This window comes from Miscanthus floridulus, chromosome 8 (assembly GCF_019320115.1).
Source record: "Miscanthus floridulus cultivar M001 chromosome 8, ASM1932011v1, whole genome shotgun sequence".
NCBI lineage: Eukaryota > Viridiplantae > Streptophyta > Magnoliopsida > Poales > Poaceae > Miscanthus > Miscanthus floridulus.
In genome coordinates this window covers 230158262-230184894 of record NC_089587.1, presented here as the reverse complement: position 1 = coordinate 230184894, position 26633 = coordinate 230158262, and the positions used below count along the sequence as shown (strand labels likewise).

Here is a 26633-nt window from a genome sequence, read left to right as displayed (position 1 = left end):
ACTTGGACGAGAGTGACACACGACTACACGAGGCATGACGGGAAGTGGAGCCCGTGGAGGTGTGGAACCGGGACGCTTATGCCCGTTCGACTTGCTAGTTTTTGTTGAAAAATACTGGGCTGAATTATTGTGAGAGAAAAAAAAACTAAATAAATCGGGCTTCTAAGTAAACCGAACGCGGCCTTAGCAGAGGTAGGTGGCAGCTACAGCCAGAGTCGTCAGCCGTGTGCCGTGTGCCGTGTGCCGTGTGCGTTACACACTTGCACTTGCACGCGACTAGCGAAGGTTTTTATCCAGAGAGGCCGCAGAGATCGAGCGGTCTCCGCCAACCAAGCGCCAAGTGGGACCAAACATGACGACGCCCCCTACCGCAACAGGGCCCCTGGCATCTCTCCTCCGCGTCTCCGCGGCCGCCGTTGCCGTGGCTCCACGTCGCAAGAGCCCCGCGACGGCACGGTGGGCGGGAGCTGGGGGCAGCAGGAGGAGGAGGTGCCGGGCGGCGGTGGTGGAGGAGGCCGGGGTGCTGCTGCCCAAGGAGGGGGACGAGGAGGGGGAGGAGGCGGCGGCGGCGGGGCGCTACGACTGGAGGGAGGAGTGGTACCCGCTGCACCTGTCCAACGAGGTGCCCGACGACGCGGCGCTCCCGCTCACCGTCTTCGACCGCCAGCTTGTGCTCTGGCGCGATGGCAACGGCGTGCTCCGCTGCCACGAGGACCGGTGCCCTCACAGGTGAGATCCTCCGGCCGATCCTCTCTTGCATGCATGGAGCGAGCTCATCAGCTCAATTGTTTGCAAACAAATCAATCTGATTCTGCGACCGACGGATGTAACGATGGGTTTGGTTGGTTGAAACCAGCAACTGAAGATGAATAATACTCCCAAAATGCTTCTTATGGATCGATCAGGTTAGCCAAGCTGTCGGAAGGGCAGATCGTCGACGGCAAGCTGGAGTGCCTTTACCATGGTTGGCAGTTCGACGGCGAGGGCAAGTGCGTCAACATACCACAGGTCTCCCTCTCACCTTTCCGAATCCATGGATCGATCCTGAAACAAACGAACACTAGCTCATCTACGTACGTACGCACTCCATGGATCATGGATTCATGTATGATGTGATGGACTGTACTGCAGCTGCCCGAGGGCGCCAAGATCCCGCGGAGCGCGTGCGCGCGCAACTACGAGGTGCGCGACTCGCAGGGCGTGGTGTGGGTGTGGATGTCGGACGCCAACCCTCCCGACGAGGGGAAGCTGCCGTGGTTCGAGCCGTACGCGCGGGCGGGGTTCACGGACCTGTCGACGGTGCACGAGCTCCCCTACGACCACTCCATCCTGCTGGAGAACCTCATGGACCCGGCGCACGTGCCCATCTCCCACGACCGCACCGACTGGACGGCCAAGCGCGAGGACGCGCAGCCGCTCTTCTTCGACGTCACCGAGCGCACGCCCCGCGGGTTTGCGGGCTACTGGGGCCGCACCAGCATGCCGCACCTCCGCAACCTGCTCCGCTTCGAGGCGCCCTGCGTGCTCACCAACACGCTCGAGTACACCGACAAGGACGGCACGGAGCAGTGCTTCTCCGCGCACTTCCTCTGCCGCCCCGCCGGGCAGGGGAAGTCCATGCTCCTCGTGCGCTTCGGATCCACCCTCAGGTCGCCGCTCGCCAAGGTGCTCCCGACCTGGTACTTCCACCAGAACGCGTGCAAGGTGTTCGAGCAAGACATGGGGTTCCTGTCGTCGCAGAACGAGGTGCTGCTCCGGGAGAAGGTGCCCACCAGGGAGCTCTACCTCAACCTCCGCTCCTCCGACACCTGGGTCGCCGAGTACAGGAAGTGGATGGACAGGGCGGGCCACGGCATGCCCTACTACTTCGGCCACAGCACCCTGTCGCCGCCGCCCGTGCCCGCCGTCGTCGAGCAGGCGCCCGCGGGGGCCGTCGCGGGGATCTCGGCCTCGTTCCCGGCCAAGGGCGGCGTCGGCACGGTGCACGCGCCCAACCCGACCAACAGGTACTTCCGCCACGTCGTGCACTGCAAGGGCTGCAGGGCAACCGTCAAGAAGTACACCGCGTTGAAAAAAGCGTTCGCCGTCCTCGCGGCGGCGGCCGTGGCGGCTGCCGTCCTGGCGGCGACCAGGCAGTGGAAGGCCGTCTTGCTGGCGGCGTCGGCCGTGCTAGCCGCGGCGTCCTATGCGTGTGACGCGCTGGTTTCTTTGATCACCACCAACTTCATCAGGACACACAGGAGACTGTAATTAAGGTGCCTTATAATGGCTTGTGTATGTTTAGAGTATTTATATAGATAAAAAATGGCGGGAAGCGTTCTCTTTACCCTTGAGTATGTAGTAACGTTTTGCATGATTGCAGCATCTGATTACTCCTGCGTCACAAACTCACAATCACAAGAGATAATCAACATCACCTTCCGTGCATACGGGATTTTTGCATGATTGCAGCAGCTGATTACTCCTGCGTCACAAACTTAATCACAAGAGATAATCAACATCACCATCCGTGCACACGGGATTTTCAAGTTTGCAGGGTCAAAATCAGCAAGTCGTGAGTTTGTGACCAACCAATTGATATGCAACACGCTTCAAATTCAACCCAGGAGCCAGGATAAACCCAACTCCAATATACACACAATACAAGCAGCACACATTCACGGTTCAGATAGTGGCGCAATGCCTAAAGTCACATGTTATTAAGTAGACAAACTTGATAACAGTGGACGAACGCCGACTTCTTGCCATCCATAAGGCAATATACTCGATAGGATAGATTATCTACAACAGTACAAACGACCGATGCTCCAGGCTTGCCGTGGTTGATCTAGAATTCCCTGTCGGGAAAGAGGATGGGTGCAACAAGCGACCATATGAACAGAACTGCCGTCGCCCACTGGGTTGCAATCCTGACCCAGACAGATGGCCACCCAACATCAACAAGCTTTCCACTCTCACCAACGGAAGTTGACCAGCCAGTCAAGAGCATTGCCGAGTACATGCTGGCAAGGGAGAAGATGAGGTGAAAGAAAGAGTAGGAGTACGTCACCGGCCTCGGTACATCCTTCTTATCTTCTTGTTCATCTGCCTTGCTGAAGGGAAGCAATGGCTTATCGGTCCCTGAAGGTTAAAGAAAAAGGAATCATCATAATTAACAATGCAAACACAATATTTGCAAAATTAGCTCATTAGCCAGAGAAGGCAATCTAACCACGAGGTGAGTCCGGTGGCGAGAGCACAGTTGCAGATGAGCCAGCACGGACAGCAGAATAGACCACAGAGAGGACCGTGGTAAGGAGTCCCAATGTAAGGCTACCAGTTGACACAGCTTTCGAGTGATTGTGAAGCCCATTGCATTCATAATCCCTTGGCTCACTGGAGAGTCCACTGTAGCACAGATATGTACAGTACAGACCAATAACCGATGCAGGCAACAGGCTTCCATTGATCTGAAAAGCAGAATGTTCAAAATTCAGCATTATTTAGCATAAAAAAGATAGTTACATTTAATGGAAATGTATAGCAGTAGTTTTTGGAAAGCATGGTCATATGAATATGATGACCAAGATGAAATCTAAAACAATCAAACCAACCCAAGAATCATCTACAGTTGCAAATATAATACTGCCCAAAGGCCCAATTACATCCAGTATAACTTATCATGCGATAGTTTCTAGTTGAACAAGTAATATAAACATAGGCAAAATCAGTAAAAAGAAGAAAAACAGGCTACAGGATGGTACCTTTGGGTGCAGGGCGACAATAGCAAACGCAAAAACAAGAATCAATGTGAAGACAATGAAAAACAGGTTAAGTCCGCAGTCATGTCCAGATGGAGTGAACCAGTGAAATAGAAGACCAGAGAACGAGAACGTGGCAATGTAACAGACAACTGAGACAACCAACAGAGCCATGTACCTGCAGCGACAAAAGATTATAAATAATAGAAAAATACGCCAATGGACGCCCAAGCAAATATGGGAACAACAACAGCAAGCGACCAACCAGAACTGCTCATCCTTGGCCACCCAGTTCTCATTCCATCCGTGCACAAAATCCAACAGCAGAACAACCTGAACGAGAAGGAACAGGCCAGATCCGAACTTGGATATAGATTCTGCAAAAGTAGAGTTGTAGTAAGAATTCCAAACACAATTAACACAGATGATAGATACCAAACAAACTGCATGACCAACAATAGCAGAGTAGTAACTCAATGTTCAGGAAACTCAACAAATGCATCCTTTTATACACCCCCCCCCCCCCCCCCCCCCCCCCCCCCCCCCCCCCAAACACACACACACACACACAAATACCAACTAATACCAAACATTGTTCTGTTCTGAAATCTTAAAGAACATCTTCCATTTCCACCAAAAGAGGTCACGAGCACTAGCAATTGGGTTTGTAAAACTAGTAATGTCTCTAGATAGTGTGTACATGACCCTGAACCAAATCTTTTGTTTTGCACATCACTATATTAGGTAGTCTATAATCTCGTTTTTTACTCAACTATCTCCATCTGAAATGAATTCAGCTCCAAAACTTCTAGACCAATGGGTTGTTTGGATTAAAACCTCATCTTTCCTGATAGAGCACCAGCCAGAATTTGGACAAAGACCCACATATACATGCACTAGAATTTGGGTGCATCCAGAAGGTTTATAGATATAAATCCGAAATCAACATTTTGTTTTGCACAAAACTATACTGATCTAGTGGTCTACCATCCATGGTTCTGACTCAGCAATCTATGTCCTTCCGATTCTCCAAAAATATCTTGATCAAAGAGATCGTGTGCCTCAAAAAGATTAGTGCTATTAACCAATCAGTTGTCATCGTGATATGCTCACAACTTATCGACTATGCAATCTAACAAACAATTGCCATTAGACATTGTAACATGAATTAAACAGCCTGACAAATAAAAACAGCTAAACAGCTACTCGGACGGGTGCTCACAATAATTCTGACTCAATTCTAGAATTGCGCCTACAAGTCTAGAGTTGTGTAATTCTGACAAATAAAAACAGCTGACTACCAATTGGGTTTATACAATTTACAAGTCCAGTAAGTCTACAAGTCAAGAATTGCATAAATTCTGACTCAGCAATCTCCTTATTTTTTTTTTCAAACAAACTCAGCAATCTCCTTATGAAACTCACAGAACTAAAAAATGTCTTCATGAAAGAACTAAAAAATGTCTTCATGAAGGGATTGTCTGTCTCAAAAAGATTAACGCCATCATCACTCAATTGTCATCGTGATATGTCAAGTCTCCATCAACTATGCGTTCAGATAAACGGTTTTCATTTGTGATCGCAATATGAATCAAACGGTCTGACAAATAAAAGGGAAGGGCATTAGCTCACCATAGAAGCTGACGACGCCATTGGGCACGAAGAACATGAGGAAGACGATGACGGCCCAGCAGAAGATCTTGGCCATCCATCCGCCGTGGTGGATCTTGTCACGGGGGTCCTTCTGGTCCTTTATCCCGGCCATGATGACGGCGAGGATGGTGAAGAAGAGGAAATTGCCGAGGCTGACCCTGAGCACCGCGTCGGTCTCGAACCACTCGCGGTCGGGGGTCTTGTGGAAGTGGTTAATCCCTGCGGAAACAGAGGGCAATCTCCATGAATTTTTCGACGAATTGAATCGACAAATCGAACCGAGCGAACGGAGGGGGATGGGGATTCGGGTCAGGGCCACGCACATGGGATCGACTGGAGGAGGGGCGCGGCGACCTCGCGGAGCGCCCAGGATGCGAAGAGGGAGAGCGCGAAGAGGCCGCAGTAGGCGATGCGGGCGGAGCGGCGGCCGATGCTGCCGACCGCCGTCCGGCACGCCTCGCAAGCGCACGCCGCGCAGCACGACGCCAGGCACGACGCTGCCCACATGGTGGCTGGTGCCCCGGCTCCGACGATCAGATCGAGTCGACTCGGGAGGGGGATCGAATTCGAAGGCCGCCGCCGCGGATTTGGGGATTTCTAGTAGGTCAGGTGGGAGAATTTGGGGAACGCGTGTTGGGGAGGGGACGGAGAAGGAGAAGACGGGGATTCGGGGAAAGCCGCAAAGGAGGAGGTGGATTACACAGCGGATTTGTTTTTGCACGAGACGGACGCACGGACGGGACGGGGCGCGGCGGCCGACGTGCCGGTGGAGTTGGTTGGGCCGTTGGGTTGGACCGGATAAGGAGACCGAGTCGGCTTGCAATATTCTACGGCAGCATCGACCAGTGAAAAAAAATACGACCGCCAAAAAAAAAAAAACGCAAAGGCGACTCCACTGGCCTGGCCACAAGTCAAAATACTGTAAATTGCAGGCACATTTCAAACACATAAATTTCATATGGATTCTTCACGATTATAGACAAGAGATTCAATTTCATGCAGTATTTGATGTAAAAAACACTATCAGCGTTCGAATCAGGAATGCTAGCTGCATCCAGCAGAATAGGCGAAGTATTCATCCGTCTGATATACCGGAATGTAAATGAAATGTCTACTTGTACCAAATGATCGTCCGTTCAGAAATATTACGGGATGACTCTAAGTCTAAGGAGACGAAAGCTCATCTAAATATCACATCCTTCTAATAATTATTAGTGTCACTACTTCTACCACAGATGTCCTAAAAACCTAATAGACATACAAGTGTAGCATGCTAAGAGCTGACGGGAGGACAATTGTAAGTTGCATACATCACGCCAGATTCTTGTCAGAACATAAACAGACAGAAGCGCTGGCACATGAAATTGATATCAGAATTTCAACCATTTCTTCTCTTTCTCCTTTCTAGTAACAGCATTCGTCGCTGAAGCATGAGTAGCTTCAGCATCAGCGAGTGCCTTTCGAGTCTCTTCCAGTTTCCTTGAAGCTGCTTCAAAGACTGCCTTGTCTTTGCGGTTACGGTTCTTCATCTCTTCCAGTTTCTCAACTCGAATCCTCAGCTCCTTTACTTCCTCATCGTATGCGACCAAGGATCTTCTGTCCTCCTTCTTAGCATGTCCATGGGTCTCAACTGATGACCCTTTTCTAACTTTGGTGGTCGAAACTTCAGGGACATCTTGGTTCACTAGATGGCTGTTGATAAAGTTGAAGACAGATCTCTCGGCTTCTTCAGCTTTAGCAGCCCTGGCCTGTTCTGCAAACTTCTTCTCACGCTTCCTTTTCCCACCCCTACTGCGCTTTTTCCCACTGCCAATGCCTCCATCAGCCTCGCTTGCAGCAAGTGCATGATCAAGTGATTGCTTTGGGGGTAGTACCTTAACTGGAATTGGATCAAGCATGCCTTGGCCAGACACACCAAGCCCCATCCCCTCTCGGTAACCCATTTTTGCCATCATTTTGGAGGCAACACCCCTTGTGTGGTGCTCCCATTTTGCAAAGATCATGGTATCTGTCTGAATGCCACTGAAATTTGTGAATTCTAGAAGGCCAAGACCCTGATGAACACTTCCATCCTCTTGATCGGCATCGTCACTGAACTCAGATTCTTCCTCACCTGAGCTTCCTTCATCTTCATCGCTCATGTCAGCATATTCTGAGACAGAAAGAGAATCACTTGGCAGCCTTGCAGAACTCCCATCATCTTGAAAAACAACTTGGCCAAGCTTCAGATTATCATCCCATGACTCAAGCTCTGCTCTCCTCCAAAGGCCAGAGTTATACCCAGAAGATGCCAGTATGCTGGAGCCTACCAAGGACTGCTCCCACGTAGTTGGAGTGAATCGCTTCAAGGCTTTAGTAGGGATTACAACACCTGAGGATAAGTTCTGAATTAGTCAGGCATGCCTCTATGCCTGAAGGGTCAAAAGCAATATGTGTATCTACACGATGCACATAGGAAAAAAAGAAGAAGCAAGACAAATATGTGGCTAATGGTAAGTAATTATAAAAAAATGGAACATGAATCAATCAAAATCCTACTTGTGAAGTTTACACCACAGCATGTTATCACTATTGCTTTATGTAACATGCAAAGGAACAAGAGCATAACATAGCACATTTTAGTGCCCTTAGATCTTCCAACAGCCAAATAACCATTAACATACCATGGGACATGCGGCAGTTACTACCAAATCGACATCGCTGCTGTAGGAAGAACTTGCACATCTGCACTAAGGGCAGATTTGTGTTAGTTAGTTTGTTCATAATAATGGCCCATACACTCCAACCATTATATTCATGTTAACAAGCAGAAAATTATGGCAGATTGAAAGGTAGCTGCAGTTGCAGGTACCCACCTGTGACTCTCTCTTGAGTTCTTTTCCTGCTCTTATTCATTAAGTTTTGGCTTGGAATAGGATGGAACCAGGGCAGAGGGTACCTTATGACTAGACTTTACCCACCTGTGACTTTCTCTTAGAGTTCTTCTCATGCTTCTATTCATTAAGTTTAGGCCAGGAATAGGATGGAACCAGGGCAGAGGGTGCCTTATGACTAGACTTTGACAAACTTCAGTTTAGTCTAACTTCTAACTAGTCTGTAGCAGCAATAGTGATTTCACAACAAAATATCATCCATGTGTATCCATCAAAGTAATAATGGCTTGTTTTGATAATGCATTTACACAAGAGAAGACTGAAATGAATCTAACTAATTGCACCATGGTATAAGTGGGCGTGTCTGTGTTGTAAGGGCTCTTCCCCTTTCTTTTTCTTAATATGATACACAGCTCTACTGCAGAAAAAAAAATTGCATCACAGCAGGAGGAGCCTTTGTTGAATTGAACATCGAAATAATTTCTAGAGCATAAGATACCTTGGTGCAAATTTGTGACAATGTAAATCTTAGTTGTTCCCCATGCAATAGTCCAGCACCATTCAAGAAAAGTAAAAACGCAGGTCCGGCACATTTGTTAAGTAAATATATGCAAAATCATGAGCAGAATGTTTTCCACAGGCTGCAGTACCACAAGCATATAGCTACCAGTGTAAACCATATCCCTTTGTAGATGCCAATGCAAATGATACAGCAGGGATTTAAGAGGTCAAGCTTGGTTATTAACAGGAAGATGATGGCTAGCATAACTAAAGACAATCATGATTTAATAATGATGCTCAGATTAGATAACTCACCGACATGTTTTCAGATGTGGGAGTCAGATATGAGATCCTTGCATCGCTTGAACCTTGAAAGCCTATAATGCACCCATTATACCAGCGGCCATTGCTGTGCCGGAATCTACACTTTGATCCAACTGAAAAATCGTGTGACTCCAGTGGTTCTGGCTCAACATCATCTGGATGTAATGGCTCGATAGCAACTTCAGGTGATTGGGATATTGATGCCTCATCTGGAAAGATCTCATCTACTTGTTTCAGTAGCCTAGAGCGCTTCAGATGGAGAAGACCCTCCTCTGCATCCTTAATCGCAGCAAGAAGCTCCTCATGAACCTTTAAACAACAACAACACAACAAACAACAATAAGAAAAAAGACTATCGTTAAAATTTAACAATAAAGTAGTAAGACCTTCTCTGGCACAGCTCCAGCTCCAAGCTTCACCCCATATCTGGAGTTTGTATGCTAAAATCAAGAACCTTGATACTCTATTTTTTTCAAATCTGGTGGTACTCATAGCACCAGCACCACAGATTTCTAGAGCTACAAATGCCCAATTTGCCAAAAAAGGGCATAAAACTGAATGTGAAAACATGAGAAAAGAAATGCAGAGTTTTATCAAACATTATTATTCAGGGACATCCACAACTCAGGAACGGAAAATGCAAAAGGAAGACATTTTTCATACACAAATTGGTGCCATGCTACTCTCATCAATGAATTGTATCCCAAAGAAATGAGTTAGTGTGAGAGATATCACTCGCTCTTGAAATTTACAGAACTCAGCACTGATATTGTTCATAACATTTGTTATGATGTAAACGAATGTCTGCAAGGGTTTAAAAAACATACAGTGAATTAATAGCCAAGATTATCCTAATTTCTCAACTTTGCAGTGCAGACCAACCCAGCCTTGGTATGATTTCAACAAACAAATAAAAACACACAGATTGATGCCTTATTTAAACCAGGGTAACAGGAGCAAACCCAGATAAAAAGCACACATATTGATATATAAATCCAAAACATACTGCCCAATTACATTTCCATCACCTATAAGATGGACACACAAGGTAAGTAGCTAACCATCCAAGGACCACTACAGGCGTAGTAACAACCTGGTAGGTCAGCCTCACCGTTCTGCTAATGCTATGAAATCACAGGACCCTAGAATCCCCGCACTCTCGGAGTCGATTCAGTTGCAAGGGAGTTAGCAATCAGGGGCCGCGGTAGGAGAGGCGGGTCAATGAGGAGGTGATACCACGACGCACCTCGAGGAGGTCGGCGTTGGAGGGGTCGGCGGCGAGGGCCTCGTCGACGGCGGCGAGGGAGGACCGCTGCTCCTGCAGCTGCTGCTCCAGCTGCCGCTCAATCGCCGCCGCCTCGTCCTCGCCCTCGCCCGCCATAGGCCACCAACTGGATCAGGGCGGCGAGGGGATGGACGGAGGGTCGAGAGGCTTCTTCCTCACCGCGCCGCGGCACCGTTTCTTCCTCCTCGACCGTGACCGTGAGAGGTGAGACTTGAGAGCGTTGGGTGTTCAACCTTGTCCTTGACGAAAGGCCACAGCGCTTCGGATATGCGGTGGTGCTGCGATGATGGGCCGAGGCCGAGGCCGAGGCCGAGCCCACGGGAAACCCGGGATATTACTTGATGGGCTTCAGCAGTTTTATATTTTTTTTATTCGCGACTCGTTTTTGTGTTGAAATACTTAACCCCACCTTTCATACTTGGTCTACTTTACCTCCAACTATGAAACCATCTATTTTACCCCTGAACTTTCTAAAACCATCTATTTTACCCCCTGGGCGGTTTTCAGCGGCGGTTTTGCTACATTAACAGCGGGTTTGCTACAGCAACGGTGGGTTTGCTACAGTGCCGGTGGTTTTGAATTTTTTTTTATTTATTTTCGATGAATTTTTAAAAAATCATAAAATAAAAAATCTAATTTTATTGGACTCCACATGAGTAGATCTACACAGTGAATATATAATACGGTATGCTTTAATACAATTTTTTTTAGCTTTAGATTAATTGGAAAATCCAATTTTGTCTGTAATTAATTAGAATTTATCTATAACTAAGTTATACATAGTCCAATGAGTACGAAATTTTTACTATAGTTCAAGCATACAATAATTAGCGTACCATAAAAATTTCACCACAATTGGACCATAGAAGCTGCAGCTATGAATTATTCTAATTAATTACAGATAAAATTAGATTTTCCAATTAATCTAAGGCTACAGTAAAAGTTTTGTACTAAAGCATACCGTATTATATATTCACTATGTAGATCTACTCATGTGGAGTCCAACAAAATTAGGTTTTTTATTTTATGATTTTTCTATGATTTACTGCGATTTTTTAAAAATTCACCGAAAACAAAAAAAAGAAAATTCAAACCCAACGATATCGTAGCAAACCCGATGTGACTGTAGCAAGCGCACTGTTACTGTAGTAAACCGTGTCAAAAAACGTCCGGGGATAAAATAGACGGTTTAAAAAAATTCAGGAAGTAAAATAGATGGTTTTATAGTTGAGGAATGAAGTAGACCATGTATGAAAAGTGGGGTTAAGCAGACCTTTTTGTGTTGTGCCGTCGCCTTCTTCCACGCTAACGTGATTATACATGAATTGTTTTGTACTCTCACCCCCGATTGCCCAACGCTCGCTTTTTCTCGCTCCACTCCCACACGATCGGCCGCCAGCGCCGCCGCGTTGATGGCCGCCGCACCGGAGGAGCGCCTCGACGTCCTCAACGCCGCCGGGGAGAAGACCGGCGTCTCCAAGCCCAGGCACCCCCCCGTCCCGAGCCGAACTCGCCCGTCTCGGTTGGATTCCTTCGATCTGATCGTGTGATTCCGCCGCTCGCTTGCTTCGGTTTCCTCAGGTCGGAGGTGCACAGGGACGGCGACTACCACCGGGCGGTGCACGTGTGGATCTACAGCGAGAGCACCGGGGAGCTGCTGCTGCAGCGCCGCGCTGACTGCAAGGACTCGTGGCCTGGGCAGTGGGACATCTCGAGCGCTGGTCACATCTCCGCTGGCGACTCCTCGCTCTTCTCGGCACAGTGAGCTCTCTAGCCTCACGATAGTACTGTGCGCCTGAAGAGCTACCGTCTGAACACCACACTGGACTACTGGAGTGCGTAGAGTAGCTCGTGCACACTAAGCAGCTAGCGATGCCTAAAACATTTTAGCAGCAAGTGGAAACTGTACTCAAAGCTACCTTTTATACCCTCGGGAGGCTTAAGTCCTCGAAGTAACTGTTGCAAATTTTGCTCTTGTTGATCCCTCACAGAGAGTTTGACAAAGTGCTTATACTTTATGCTGTTTTCATTTCGTGAATATCATTTATGCTGGTTATTCCATAAGGTTTTCTTCTGTTGATCGCTTACTGTATAGAACGACTCTATCTAGTTAATCTTTTTTGTTTGGATGATGACTTATCATTGGCACTACCATCTAACATGAATCATCAGGAGGGAGCTTGAGGAAGAACTAGGCATCAACCTTCCAGTCGATGCTTTTGAGCTCATATTTGTATTTCTTCAGGAATGGTTAGTATGTTTATATTGCAGTCCATTATCTTTTGCAACTGATTACACACCGTTGTCAGGACTTGTCATATCACATTCACATAACAACTTTGATCAACCTTTAGCCACATGTTTTGTTGAAACATTGGTGGCCACTTGGCCTAGTACAGTTTATATAAGCATTATTATTCTATAAGATACTTGTTAAGACTTAAGAGCTATTTGCCTATTTCATCGCTTTTTTTTTCATTTGAATCTCCAACCATTACAATCTACATCTTGGATATGATAATTGATAAATATGGTATCCTCTGAACCTTTGACTCTTTGTTGCAGCATTATCAACAATGGGACATACACAAACAATGAGTACAATGATGTTTACCTTGTGACTACTTTAACTCCAATTCCACTTGAGGCCTTCACTCTCCAAGTAAGAATGCTGTAATACTTTACACAGTGGCCGTTGGACTTATAACTGTATGCTCATCTTAGTCAAGATCACTGGCTGTGCATGAGAAGATAGTAATTACTTATGTTCCACCACCATTTACTCGTAAGGAAAAATATTCCAGCAAGGAAATGACAATACATGGACAAAAAGAAGCTTTACATATTGTCCAGTATTCTACCATTTATTATGCTCTGCTTCTGTTTGAATGATTTTTTGACAAAAAGGAGCTTTACATATTGTCCAGTATTCTACCATTTATTATGCTCTGCTTCTGTTTGAATGATTTTTTGACACTGCTGTAAGTATTATAAACTTTTAACTTGTAGGAAAGTGAAGTGTCTGCAGTTAGGTATATGCGTTGTGATGAGTACAAGAGCTGCCTTGAAAAAGAAAGTAGAGAATATGTTCCTTATGATGTGAACGGGCAATATGGTAAACTATTTAGCATTATTGAAGAAAGGTAAGCACTAAGCAGCATGTTCCTTGTCTACACTTTTGTCACTATGTGGGCCAAAACAGTCGGATATTTGAAATGGAACTTTATGCGAGTGGCACAAAACTATTACCAACTATATTGTGATTGATGAATCATCAATCCCTTGCTGAGGACAATCGAATCAAGTTCAAGATCCCTCCTTGTGTAGGTTTTAACATCCAGAAGCCTGAGTGATGGATTGATACTCTTGGGATTTCTGGGATACCCCTTAAAATTTTGTGGCCTATATTTTTTTTCATCAAGTGGAGCATTCAATTGAAAAACAGAAGAAGTGATTTCTTGTTTCTTTAACTCATAGGACAACTTCAAGAGCACTTTTGCAGATTTGTTGCCTGTAATGTGGGCATGTGGCAAACACTTCTTGTTTGGTTCGATGACTGCCAGGCAAGAAGCTGGCCAGGCATCGATCTCCACCCCACGCGTCCAAAATCGGACGCCTGGGGGAGCTCCCTCCACCAGGCAACTTTGCCAGGGCAGTGACCAAACTAGCCCTTCAAATTTTCAAATTTTCTTAGTTTAGCCCTGCTACAAAGAAGTATGATGGGGCTGATCTGTTAGGTCACTCTCACACATGCATTGTAGTATCTTTTAAGTAGCAGATACTCCCTGCTAACTGTCAGTACATTTCTAGATTGGAAGGAATTGTCATTCCTCTTTTACCAGTTGCCAATTTAAGCTAATTCAATGGATCCTAATCCTGTGGTCATAACTTTAAAAATACAGTTTTACCAAAATTATCCTGCTTCAACCTTTCATGCCATCTTTGTAGGTACAAAGACAATACAGAGTCCCGCAGTTTAACTTTACAAAAGCAAATGAACCGTTATGCTCCCATCCATTTGGAACCAGATGTAAGTTTTTATTCAATCATCCTGTAGATTGGCATGCAGTTAGCAAGTATTTAACTATCTATGTTTCTGAATGATTTTTTGTCCATAAAACAAAAGAAGGTGTGCATATGGCAGAAGGAAATCGTTTAAAAGTGCTTCAGATAATGACATAACGAATTAACAATTGCAGATACATTGCCTGAGGTTAGTGAGCAGTAAATTCATTATAGTGTGTAGAGAATTAGGGAACAGACATGTGGGCGGGTGGGGAGGAAGAGATCGTGTGCATGGGAAGAGGAAGACGCGCGCTTGGGGGAGAGAGGCCGCGACTGGGGTTGCACGTGGGGCCGGCGACGCATGGGATCGCACGGAGAGGGGTCTCGATCGGAGTTGGCGGCGCGGGAGAGAAGCTGGGGCAGAGGAAGGAAACGGAAGGGGACCCGGACTCTTGATACCATGCAGAGAATTAGGGAACACCGCACACTCAATATGGTGGGGGTGGGGGCTGACTTTCATATATATAGCTGCTAAATCTGCATGAGGGATTTTTTATTGGGGCTGTACAGTTTGGGCCTTGGGAAAGAATCTGGAAGAGCTGAGCACCAGGCAAATGCAAGTTCTTCATGTGGTTAGTGGCACACAATAGGTGCTGGACTGCAGATCATCTTGCTAAAAGAGGTCTGCCCCATCCTGAACGCTGCCCGTTATGTGATCAAGCTGAGGAAACGATTGAACACCTATTGATCTCATGTGTCTTCTCCCGGCAAGTATGGTACAACATTCTACATAAGGTCGGCCTGCAGGACCTCTCCCCCCAGCCTGATGACAACTCCTTTGATGCATGGTGGGCAAGAACTAATTCTGGAGTTGATGACCAGACTAAAAAAGGTCTCAATTCCATCATCATTCTGGGAGCTTGGTCCATTTGGAATCATCGCAATCGCTGTGTGTTTGATGGGATTCAACCGAGCCTAAATAGTGTTCTGGTTTCAGTAAAAGATGAGTTTCTCCTGTGGAGTTTGGCCGGAGCTCGGGGAATATCCAATCTCCTTGCTCTAGAGCCAGCCAATGTGTGAGTTCCTCTCTAGTGGTCTTGGGTCAAGTTTGAATTTGAGAGAGAGGTACAATTTGAGATGTAAAAGGGTGTGTGTAGGTGTGTGGCTGTATGGGGTTTCTAAACCCACTCCTTTTTTCTTCTTAATATAATGATACGCAGCTCTCCTGCGTGTTCGAGAAAGAAAAAACTTTCATATATATAGTCAAAGTACAACTTGGAGTACAAGTCATATGATATACATGTGTTAGACTATACATATCTCTAATACCTCCCCTGCCCTTTACTAGTGTACAGAAAAATTTCCTGCTTTACACAAAGATGACAGCTAGATTATTATGCAAGAAGTTCATAATATTCAGTTTGAGACTTCGATAGCAGGAAGGGCATGGGGATTTTGATATCTCACTTTCTGCCTTAATATATCACACCTTGTTTTTTTTGTAGTATGCTTCACTTCTTTATATGTTGTTTTTGCAGTTGACTAGTCTCTCTGAAGGAGACAGGGAAGCCTTGGGATACATTCTTAAAGCAGCAATAGTTATTGATGACATATTCTATGAACAGGTTACTTCTTTCATGCAACGTTAAGATTTTGTTTCTTCTATTGCTTTTTTGGTTGGATACGCCCCATGTCAATTAGTCGTAAGAGATATATTCATTGAATAGCCATTTTTTTGTATTGTATATAGTTTGGTTCTGCAACCTCTTACTACTTTGGTTCTCAATTAGGTATGGAATAGTAACAAAATGCTTAGAGACTGGCTGAAAGGACATTCTGAATCCTCGTCATTCGATAAATTGAAGTGGGCATATTATTCTATTAATAAGAGTCCCTGGTAATACCTTTCTCTTGATTAATGAGATTTTCTTGATTGATTGGAATATCTTAACACAGTATTCAATGAGAATTTCTTCATGTATGGCAATTACCTTTTCTTAAACTATTTCCATTTATCCTTGGAATTGGATGCCATCTGCTTAAGACTCGTGACTTTCTTTCATTGCATTATGGTCTAGTGCTTTCATATATTGATATATATGGTTTAGAGTGTAATTTAAATGAGATACATTTCGTTTTCTAATTGGCACGTCCACTTTTTCATCTGATCTGACAAAACGAGGCATGTTGTCTGGAGGAATGCATGCTTTCTGCATTTTCTTTTCATCTGTAGTCCTCTGTGCATAAAAAATATTTTCACTCCATGCTGTTATCATCTTAGCCATTATAAACCAGTGGTGTTACTTTTATAAAATGTATTCACTCCATTTCTTTTTACAGGGCATATTAGAATTTGAAAGGGTCGAAGTTCATAGACTTTGTCCAACAATTTATCAAATTATATGCATGCTTAAATTTGTAATCGTATTTCACAGATCTTTGAATGTGACATTTTAAAAAAAAATATATTACATAAATTGTAGTGCTTTAGGCCGCTTGAGTGCATAGACTATTGTATTTGTATAAGATCAACATGATCCATTGCAACTTTGAAACTATTGGATTGTTCAATATGCACAACAGTGTCATTAAAAGGTCATCTGAGATCAGATTTAATGCAATTTTTTCCTAGTTATCTTGTTTATTTGATACCAATTGTTTTGTCATTAGATTTACATGTAACTTTTATATATTGTTTAGCATCTTATAGATGAACGTTTTGATATTTTCTATAACAGGTCCTGCCTTGACGAAAATAAGGCTTTTCTATCGACTGCAGATTCTGCTGTGAAATTACTCACAAATGCCACCAAGCCAGTTTCAGGATGGAAGGGGATTGAGTATCGAGCAGCATTTCCTCTAAATAAGCCTCCTGGTGCTAACTTCTATCCTCCTGATATGGACAAAGCGGTACATTAGGCTGTGCCCCCCCTTTCACACACACAGAGAGAACTTCCTGTTCATACCACAGATCACAGATTTCTGTGTGCTGTCTGCTTATAAGAGCTATATAATTTTTGTGTATACTTCATTCGGTGCCAGCTGAAGTGAATTCATTTTTGCATACTTTTTCTATGGATGTAGGAGTTTGAACTTTGGAAGAGTAAACTGACTGATAAAGAACAAAAAGATGCCACTGGGTTTTTCAGCGTCATAAAACGACATGACTCTCTGTCCTCTTCGTCGTTAACACAATCAGATGGATCAGACCAGACCATGACTAAAGATGATCTTTTTATTGCTCCATACTCCAAGGAGTATAGATCATCCCTTGAGAAATCAGCTGAGCTTCTTGAGAAGGCATCAGCGTGCTCTGATTCTCCATGGTAAGCTATTATGGTGTTTTGTTTCTGAATTTATAGTTCGTTTTTGCGAAGATTCATTTGTTTTATCTTGCTGCAGCCTCAAGAATTTGCTGAGAACCAAAGCAAATGCTTTCCTTTCAAATGATTACTATGAATCCGATATAGCTTGGATGGAGTTGGTTAGTATTGTATTTTTTTAGTCCATTTCTCTGTTCATATAACTTCTCAGCTCTGTTCATATGATATAAGAACACACCGCTGACCTTGATTCTTCTGCTCTATGGCAAATTTGTTAGTTGTTACTCTGTCTCCTACCTTCTATAACTTCAATCATGATCTTGAATGGTGAGCTGTAGTGATTATTAATCGAAAATGCAGGAGAACTGCGCTTCATTATATTAAAAAGAAAAAAAAAAGGGGGAGAGACCCCAGTTACAACACACACCACACCACTCCAAAATAAAAGTACAAACGCGCCTGTGGAAACAAAGAGGCGACCAAGACTAGACGTCCTCCAGACTACTGGGCTACAGGGGGAGGGGGAGGCTGGGAAGCCAAGAAAGATAGCCCCCGAGCCCCCGCCATAGCCCAAAGCCGACTCTCTTCTAGAGCAAAACCCAAAACACCACCCAAGCTGGGAGTAGCTCCGTCAAAAACACACCTATTTCGGTGGTTCCACAAGGTCCAAGCTCCTAAGATCACAAGAGAGTTGAACCCCTTCCTTGTTAACCCAACAGTAGCATTGCTTGAATTTTCCCACCACACATCAAAAGACAAATCTGAAGGCTGTGGACAGAATTGTTGGATCCCAAAGTGCTGGAGCAAATAGAACCAAAATTGCCGAGCAAAGACACAAGAAACCAGCAGATGGTTAACGGTTTCCTCCTCTTGACCACAGAGGGGGCACTGTGCCGGATGTGGCAGCCCACGCCTTGCAAGCCGATCAGCCGTCCAACACCTGTCGTGTGCGACCAGCCACATGAAGAAACGACACTTGGGTGGAGCCCAGATTTCCAGATTCTCTCATATGGGCCAAAAAGAGTGGATCCTATGAAAAAACCCTCATATGCTGACTTGGCCGAATACTGACCACTAGAAGAAAGACGCCAAATGTGAGCGTCTTCAACCTCCGTCTGTAGCTGAAAATCATAAAGGAGATCCTAGAGATTGAGGAACTCCACCGTTACTTCCACTGTCATGATACCTCAGATATCCAGAACCCAAGCACGATCAGTAAGAGCTTCTTCAATTGTGCGTTTATTTACTATCCTTTTTGGTATTCCAGCAAGAAGATGAGGGGCTAGGTCTGCAATTGATTGTCCATTCAGCCATTTATCAGCCCAGAAAAGAGTGTTTGCCCCATTGCCAACTTCAGAGACAACCGCTAATCTGAAGAAGGCTTGGACCTGTCCAGGCATCTGGATAGGAAAGTTCGCCCAGGGCCTATGGGGTTCCGTTTTCTGAAGCCAAACCCAGCGCATCCGCAGTGCCCATCCAAGATATTTCAGGTCCGAGATCCCCAAACCACCAAGCTCCGGTGGACGGCTCGCCTTGCCCCATGCCACAAGACAATGACCCCCTTTTGCTTCCTTTCTTCCCCTCAATAGGAAACCCCGTCTAAGTTTATCCACAGCTTTGATGGCCCAGGGAGGGAAGTCTATGGCCATGACAAGGTACACTAGCATAGCAGCGAGCACAAACTGTACCTGCACTTTTCTTCCAGCCCTAGTCATGAGGTCCGCCTTCCAACCTGGCAGCTGATCTGCAATCTTATCAATAATAGGCTGGATCTGCCCCTTAGTGAGCTTCTTAAGGGAGAGGGGTAAACCTAAATATTTGCAAGGGAATTCGGACACCGCACAAGGCAACAGGTTCTGGATGGTGTGATTATTGCCTAAGCATGACTAAATGATTCATGAGCCCTGGAAGATCTCTTACACCCTTCAGAGAAAAAACATTTTGTTTTGGACAAGACTTGGTCAAACCTTAAAAACTACAAACATCTATAGCTATTACATTTAGTTTAGAAACATGTATGTCATGTCTTAAATTTGAGTGATTCTAAGAATATATTCAGAAATTATTGATCACAGTCGGAGATCATGCAGAATCAAATATGTCAAGTATCTTTTACCTGAGGAGTACTATATATGAAAGCAAGTGTGGCTAGACTTTTTTTTAGCATAAATGGCAGGTGCTCTGCCTTTGCATTATAGTAGGGGAGTGTGGCTAGACTGGTTAAGTGCATTTTAGGTACAATTTAAGGAGTCACTGAACAGAAAAATGTAGCAGAAAAACCAAGTACAAGCACTACACCAAACCACAGTACCACACTACACTACATCCATACAAAAGGTAGCCTTTACACTGAAAGAAATGCATTGCTTTAATATACTGAAAAGTCGTTGCGAAATTTCTCTTATTATTTTAAGTGTTTTGCCATGATTTTGTTGTTAGGTCGCTGGTTGAGGGTGTTTTTTTTTTTTTGCATCTTTTCTGTTGTTTTTTGAACATTGCCTTAACAGACTTGTTTGAGTCTTTTTAGATTCTTCTTTCCTTCTTAATATAATGATGAGCAGCTCTCTTGCGTGTTTGAGAAAAAAATCTCTTATTTCCATATAAGCTTCATCTCAGATTATAGAAAGATTACTGAAGCTAACAAATAAGTGACGGTTTTGTTTGCACACAGTAGACCTGTTCATGGGCCACCTGACCCGACCCGCCAGTGTGCCAGGCCAGGCTTGGGCCATGATTTCCGACCCGTATCCCAACCCAACCCACAAAAACCCTACCCAAAGTGCAAAAAACCAAGAAATTGCCCGACCCGACCTGCCAGTGTGTCGGGTAGGGCTCGGGTCAGATTTTGAGCCAACCATTTTTCCTTGTCCGAGTCCGAGCCTGACCTGACGTTTGAACAGGCCTAGCACACAGTCAAACTATATAGATCTTGATCACTAGTATCTCCTTGCATTTAAAGATTGAACATTTGTAAATGCTATAAGTAGATTTATCTTGAAAAGCACTTCATAATGTTATAGTTTCTCTATATTATATAAACATACTACGATAGAGTGAAAAATTGCCCATGTCAATATCCACATTACTTACCTTTATGTTTGGCATTCTTGTCTTGTATGCAGGACTCCAACTTAGATCTCACAATTGGCCCATATGAAACATACGAAGATGGCCTTTTTAGTTATAAGGTATTTTTTACAGTATCTTTGCCCCCACATGTTTGTGGCATCTCAATTTTATTTATCAAGTCTGACTCTTAAGTCACTTGCCACACGCAGTTTTGAATTTTATCCTCTTTGGAGGACCCTTTAAGTTCATTTCACTGTTGCACTGAACTCAGCTTTCAGCCATTGCTTATTTGCAACCTTGTTCCCTGCTAGGTTTATCATTTTAACAACTTAAGATTGGTCTCTCTCTTGATATACCACAAGTCTGAAAAATATTGTTGGGTCATGAGATATTAATTTATGTTTATCTTCTGTGGGTTAACTCTAAAATTTGATATCTGCTCAATACCAGCTATTCCCTGCCAGGCAAATATCAGCTTTAGAACTTTATCTATAATTCTATATATAATGGTCAGATTCTACATTTTTAAGGATCTGAAATTAGGTTTGTTCTGCATACTACACATGGAGTTTAATACAATTTTTAATTGGTTTCACTGGTATTTTATACGATTCCACCAGGCAACTTTTGAAGCATTTGTTGGAATACGTGATGACACAGCAACTTCTCAAGTTAAACTCTTTGGTGATCAACTCCAGGTAATCTCATTAATTTCTTTAAGAAAATATTAAGCTCTGCTTTACATCAAATTTGATCTGAGTTCAGGATTTGGAGAAAAACCTTCCAATGGACAATATTTTCAAATCAGACAGTATATCTGCTGCTCCAATTCGTGTGATCAATCTTCTCTACAATTCTGGGGTATGGTACAATTCTGACACTGACAGCTAAAATTTGGTTTTTGTAGACAAAGAAAATCGACCTTTTCGTTTCCTCCTGTTTGGATTATGATAAGTTGACAATACATTTCTTCTATGCATTGTGAGATTCAAGAAAAGTGATGAAACACCAGAATTTCATGAAAGGGATTCATATTGTTTTCTTGGCCATTTTATTTTTTGCTTTCGTGAATGGACTTTCATTTTCATAGCTTGCACGTTCCATCCCCTTTATTGTTGATTAACTGTTACTGTCATGTTGAAATTACTTGAATCATGCCCAGAATTTATCATCAACTGCTTGAAATGTACAGGAAGCCTGTAATTTTTCTGTTTACTATTTACCCTCTGTTTCGTTATCAATAAAATTTGCGCTTCTGGTGATAGTTGGTAGGTTGAGGAGATTCAAGAACTTGTACGTGTGGTGCAGATAATTTTTTTTTCTGTGTAAATGTTTGTCATGTCCTTGTCAATAGCTTCATGATGCTCTAACAGGACTGCTGGTGCAGGATGTGAAAGGTCCACAAACCATTGCTTTCAATTTGCCCAATGATGAACGGATTGTGAATGAACGAGGAACTTCCATGGTTATGCTTAAAAACATTTCAGAAGCCAAGTATGCCCTTCTTTGTTCTTATTTATTAAGTTTAATTGCCAATTAGGTAGCTTGTATTCGTAACAGCAAGAAAAATAAGGGGTTTATGCTAATTTTGTCAATTCTGGCTCTGTTATTTTCAGGTTCAAGCATATCTTAAAGCCTATAGCTGATGCCTGCATCAGAGAGGAACAGAAGGAATATGTTGATTTCGAGCCATATTATACACATATAGTCTGTCATGAATGCTGCCATGGAATTGGACCTCATTCTATCACCCTTCCAAGTGGTAAAAAATCAACAGTTAGAATGGTACATACTCAAACAGTGACTCAAAAAATCATCGATTTTAATTCAGCGCCAGCAGTAGTTTTCCATTTCCCTTCAAAACCGTTCCATTTTGCCATCTATGTTTAATTGTATGCACATGATTTCAAGATTTTGTCTCGTAACATATATTTAAAAATGAGTAAGTTGTAGAGATGGAAATTTTGGTAAAAACAAAATATCTACAAATGACCAAAAAAGTTGCAGGGTGTATTCTTTGGAGTGACACATTGATTCTTAGATGGTTTCAACCAGAAAAGTCACCGTAATGCAATTCAATATCTTTAAAGTTTCTACATATGTGAAGCTTTTACTTCTGTCTCAAACTCAATTACATTTTTATTGTTTACATTTTTTCTTGGTATCTCTTACACTGAGTTGAGCTGCTTCATCCTGTTCTTGTCATGAATGCATAGGAACTTCAAGAATTCCATTCAGCGTTGGAGGAGGCAAAAGCTGATATAGTTGGTCTTTGGGCACTGAATTTCCTTATTAAGAAGGTAGTAATTTCATCAATTCTTGGGTTATATGGCAAGCTTATATAGTTGGTCTCTGGGCACTGAATTTCTTTATCAAGAAGGTAGTAATTTTATCAATTCTTGGGTTATATGACGCTTGTGTTACCCTGCTCATGCAATCAAGTCATTTTTCTATAATAAACATAGAAACCTATGACCTGTCAGTTGTTTGCCTGTATTTGCTAATGCAATCATTTGCTTCTGTTCTGTTAGGGATTGCTTCCTAAGAGCCTGTCACAATCTATGTATGTCTCTTTCCTGGCTGGCTGCTTCCGGTCAATCCGCTTTGGACTGGAAGAAGCTCATGGGTAAGGCTGTATCTTCCCTACTAGCAAATGTAACTTGAATACGATAAAAACAAAAGTATCATTTTCACTGGCCTGGACACCTGATGACAAATGACTGAATTTATTTCTGAATTTAGAAAAGGACAAGCTCTGCAGTTTAACTGGTTGTATGAAAAAGGGGCTCTTGTCTTGCACTCTGACGGAAAATTCTCAGTTGACTTTACAAAGGTAATTTTCTATACATTCAACTATCTTTTTATTTTCTCTTACCACTGCTCACTAGAGTTTGTGTTGTGGAAGGTTGAGGAAGCTGTAGAAAGCCTGAGCAGGGAGATACTGACAATACAGGCAAAGGGTGATAAGCCTTCTGCCCAGTCTCTTCTCCAGTCCCGTGCCACCTTGACACAACCATTGAGAGTGGCATTGGAGAAGATAGAACACATGCAGGTAGGTGCCCCTGAAACTTCTCTTATGTTTATTTGTGCCCTGAATCCCATGGTGCACCGAGTTTCAGCTGTGCAGATATTTTGCTATATTCATTTTCATCCAGGTTAGCAGCGTTTACACCCTTATTTATGTTCCGTTTCCAGGTACCTGTTGACATTGCCCCGATATTCAGCACGGCAAACAAGGTACTTGCAAACATTTAACTAGTTGGATTCAGCAATTCAGCAACTGGACAAAACCAGGAATTGCTCAAGAATAAGGCAGCGCTACGGATTGCTCAAGAATAAGGCAATGCCAAAGCTGATAAAAACATGGCGATAAGTGAGTGACTTTTCATCGGAAGGAAAATTATTTAGCACTCTTAAAGTGGTGTTTGATTAGTGAGAATGGGCATGCCCCTCCATTGCTTGCTCGGGAAGTTAATCCAGCTTTGCCTGAGCAATTGTGAAGTATATTTATTTCTGCTTTGAATCACTGGAACTCATGACGTGACCGTGTTTTTTAATCTCAAGTGCTCTTCTGTTAAGACTTTGAACAACAATTACTGCATTTGATGTATATTGTTTGTGACACAAACTAAGATGTAGGGCGCGTTTGGACGCCGACTCAGGCTGTCCGCACCGCAGAGCGGTAAACGTGTCTGCAAACGCGCGCGCGCGCCTGGACAGCCGCACCGCAGCCCTGCAAACGCTGTCGCGCGTTCCGGCCGCACAGCGCACCGCTGCAGGTAGCGGTCAGTACGTACAGTGCTAAACACTGTAGCAAGAGAAAGAAAGAGAGTTAGGGAGAGAGAGAAAGGGGGAGTGAGGGAAATAAAATAGGGAATAGTGGATATAGAGTATGGGATAGAGATAACACGGGTGCGGGAGAAATGGATATAGAGTAGAGAATCTCGATGACTAGGATAGAATATTCCTTTTTAGAGGTGGAAATATAGGTCGACGAGTGCGGATAGCCTCAGTACGCTGCGCCTGTCCGCGCCGAAAGTGCGGCGTTGATCCGTTGAAATTGGCCGCCGCACTTTTGACAAGGTTGGGCAGCAAATTGAACTGCTGGAGCACGGCGCCGCTGCGGCATGCCGCAACTGCGGCAGTGAAGCAAACGGCTGCCCAAAGTGCGGCACGGTGTGGCACAGTGCGGGCACCATCCAAACACGCCCGTAACATCTTAATGAATGAAGACTTATAATTTTGAAAGGAGATATTATATATCGATCCCCAATGGCTCAATCTTTTTGCGCATTCTGACTCCATCACATCCAGCTTATTACTTAGGCCGATGACACCCTCAATCATGCTTGATTTTCTAATGAGAACTTTGCAGTTCCATACTAGCCTTACAGAGGCATAAAACAGTAAACTAGCAACATTACACATACTTGACTAGCAAACAAGCTGCTCTCTCTAACAGACAAATTTTCCAGCACCGAACACATCGCAAACCAAGAAGCACAGCTTCTTCGCGGACCACATTCCCATGAAAACAGCTCTCTCTCTCTAAAATGATCGTTGAGAAGAGGGTCTGGTTGGCATATTCCCATGAAAGCTGTTCTCTCTACATGATCGTTGAGAAGAAGATCTGGTTGGCATCTTTCTTCTTGTCCTGGTCCTCGATCTCCCCTGCAAGCATGACGAATTGAGTCAGCACCGGTTCCCAGCCCAGTCCACCATGAATCCCCAATTCCCATATCAATTATCCAATCGCGAAAGGGGAGGGGATTGCCTACTTGTGATGGGACTGACTTGAGCAGTCCAGTCTTGGATCACCTCGTTGAGGCTGTTGTGGACGGTCTCGTCTTCATCGGACATGGGAGGCAGCCCGGACGCGGCGAGCAGCCGCTGCGTCATGCGGCGCTGCGCCATCAAGCTCACGCGGATCTGGTCGATCAGCTCCTGCGGGTAGACGGAAAGGTCACAATACCAGCACAAAAAATTTATCGGACATGGCAATAAATACGAAACATCGAGAATTTCAGAAATGTCGAGCCAAACTCAATCAAATTCATTCTATAAAAAAAAACAGTATTGTTCTCAGCATCGGCAGCAGATCAGTCGCGGATTGGTGAAAAGTGAAAACCTAGAGGTGGGGAAAGAGGCTACCTGCTTCTGTGTGAGGAGGTCGCGGCTCATCTCCTTGAGCGCGGCCGCCTCTTCCACCACCCGCTTCACTCGCGCCACCAGCTTCGCCGGATTCGCCTGCAACCGCCGCCGCCGGATCCCGTCAGCGAGGAAAGGAGCGGTTACGAAGGAGGGTGACGAGAATACTGACATGGTCAGGGTAGGCGGCGCGGAACTCAAGGTCGAGGCGGCGCTGCACGTCGGCGAGGGTGCCGCTGGCGTCGGTGAGCGTCGACAGGACGTCGTGCACCGCCGGATGGTGCTGCGGCCGCCGCCTGCTCGGATCCGCCGCCATCCTGACCTAGCTTTCGTGGCGGGGGATCAGGATGCGATTTTTGCTGGACGGCTGGTTCCCGCTCGTGCCGCTCTGTTTTTTGGAATTTAGTGAGCGGAAGGGAGCCTCTTCAGTTTCAGACTCATGAGGCCCCGTTTAGATGTCACCCAAAAGCCAAAAATTTTTGCATAGTACCCATCACATCGAATCTTGCGGCTCATGTATGGAGTACTAAATGTAGACGAAAAAAAAACTAATTATACAATTGGGTGAAAAATCACGAGACGAACCTTTCGAACCTAATTAGTCCATAATTAGACACTAATTGCCAAATAAAAACGAAAGTGCTACGGTAGCCAAAATCCAAAAATTTTTGGATCTAAACGGGGCCTCAGTCCCAGGCTCCCAGCGCACGAT

General features: G+C 44.4%; 5 protein-coding genes across 5 annotated transcripts; 2 read left to right on the top strand and 3 right to left on the bottom strand.

Moving 5' to 3' along the window:
* The first annotated feature begins 217 nt into the window (after positions 1 to 217).
* LOC136478498 (protein TIC 55, chloroplastic-like) lies at positions 218 to 2320 on the top strand. Its single transcript, XM_066476976.1, has 3 exons — positions 218 to 729; positions 906 to 1008; positions 1132 to 2320. The coding sequence occupies exons 1-3, from the start codon at positions 353 to 355 to the stop codon at positions 2248 to 2250; spliced, it is 1599 nt and encodes a 532-aa protein (XP_066333073.1). The 5' UTR covers positions 218 to 352; the 3' UTR covers positions 2251 to 2320.
* Positions 2321 to 2557: 237 nt separating this feature from the next.
* On the bottom strand, positions 2558 to 6090 carry LOC136478499 (uncharacterized). Its single transcript, XM_066476977.1, has 6 exons — positions 5717 to 6090; positions 5373 to 5612; positions 4006 to 4117; positions 3744 to 3918; positions 3212 to 3449; positions 2558 to 3120 (listed from the first exon to the last, which is right to left on the bottom strand). The coding sequence occupies exons 1-6, from the start codon at positions 5898 to 5900 to the stop codon at positions 2828 to 2830; spliced, it is 1242 nt and encodes a 413-aa protein (XP_066333074.1). The 5' UTR covers positions 5901 to 6090; the 3' UTR covers positions 2558 to 2827.
* A 279-nt stretch (positions 6091 to 6369) lies between these two features.
* On the bottom strand, positions 6370 to 10636 carry LOC136475313 (zinc finger CCCH domain-containing protein 18-like). The gene is made up of 4 exons (XM_066472855.1): positions 10338 to 10636; positions 9083 to 9400; positions 8057 to 8117; positions 6370 to 7764 (listed from the first exon to the last, which is right to left on the bottom strand). The coding sequence occupies exons 1-4, from the start codon at positions 10470 to 10472 to the stop codon at positions 6764 to 6766; spliced, it is 1515 nt and encodes a 504-aa protein (XP_066328952.1). The 5' UTR covers positions 10473 to 10636; the 3' UTR covers positions 6370 to 6763.
* Positions 10637 to 11686: 1050 nt separating this feature from the next.
* On the top strand, positions 11687 to 24351 carry LOC136478497 (nudix hydrolase 3-like). The gene is made up of 21 exons (XM_066476975.1): positions 11687 to 11862; positions 11958 to 12137; positions 12549 to 12626; positions 12942 to 13038; positions 13386 to 13519; positions 14325 to 14406; positions 15920 to 16006; positions 16172 to 16278; positions 17120 to 17291; positions 17466 to 17707; positions 17784 to 17865; positions 20827 to 20892; positions 21394 to 21471; positions 21539 to 21634; positions 22161 to 22267; positions 22390 to 22558; positions 22990 to 23073; positions 23305 to 23399; positions 23516 to 23606; positions 23679 to 23825; positions 23969 to 24351. Exons 1-21 carry the CDS (start codon positions 11789 to 11791, stop codon positions 24026 to 24028), a joined length of 2328 nt encoding a protein of 775 aa, XP_066333072.1. The 5' UTR covers positions 11687 to 11788; the 3' UTR covers positions 24029 to 24351.
* Positions 24352 to 25001: 650 nt separating this feature from the next.
* On the bottom strand, positions 25002 to 26366 carry LOC136475312 (uncharacterized). The gene is made up of 4 exons (XM_066472854.1): positions 26094 to 26366; positions 25925 to 26020; positions 25552 to 25717; positions 25002 to 25444 (listed from the first exon to the last, which is right to left on the bottom strand). The coding sequence occupies exons 1-4, from the start codon at positions 26235 to 26237 to the stop codon at positions 25380 to 25382; spliced, it is 471 nt and encodes a 156-aa protein (XP_066328951.1). The 5' UTR covers positions 26238 to 26366; the 3' UTR covers positions 25002 to 25379.
* Positions 26367 to 26633: the final 267 nt, after the last annotated feature.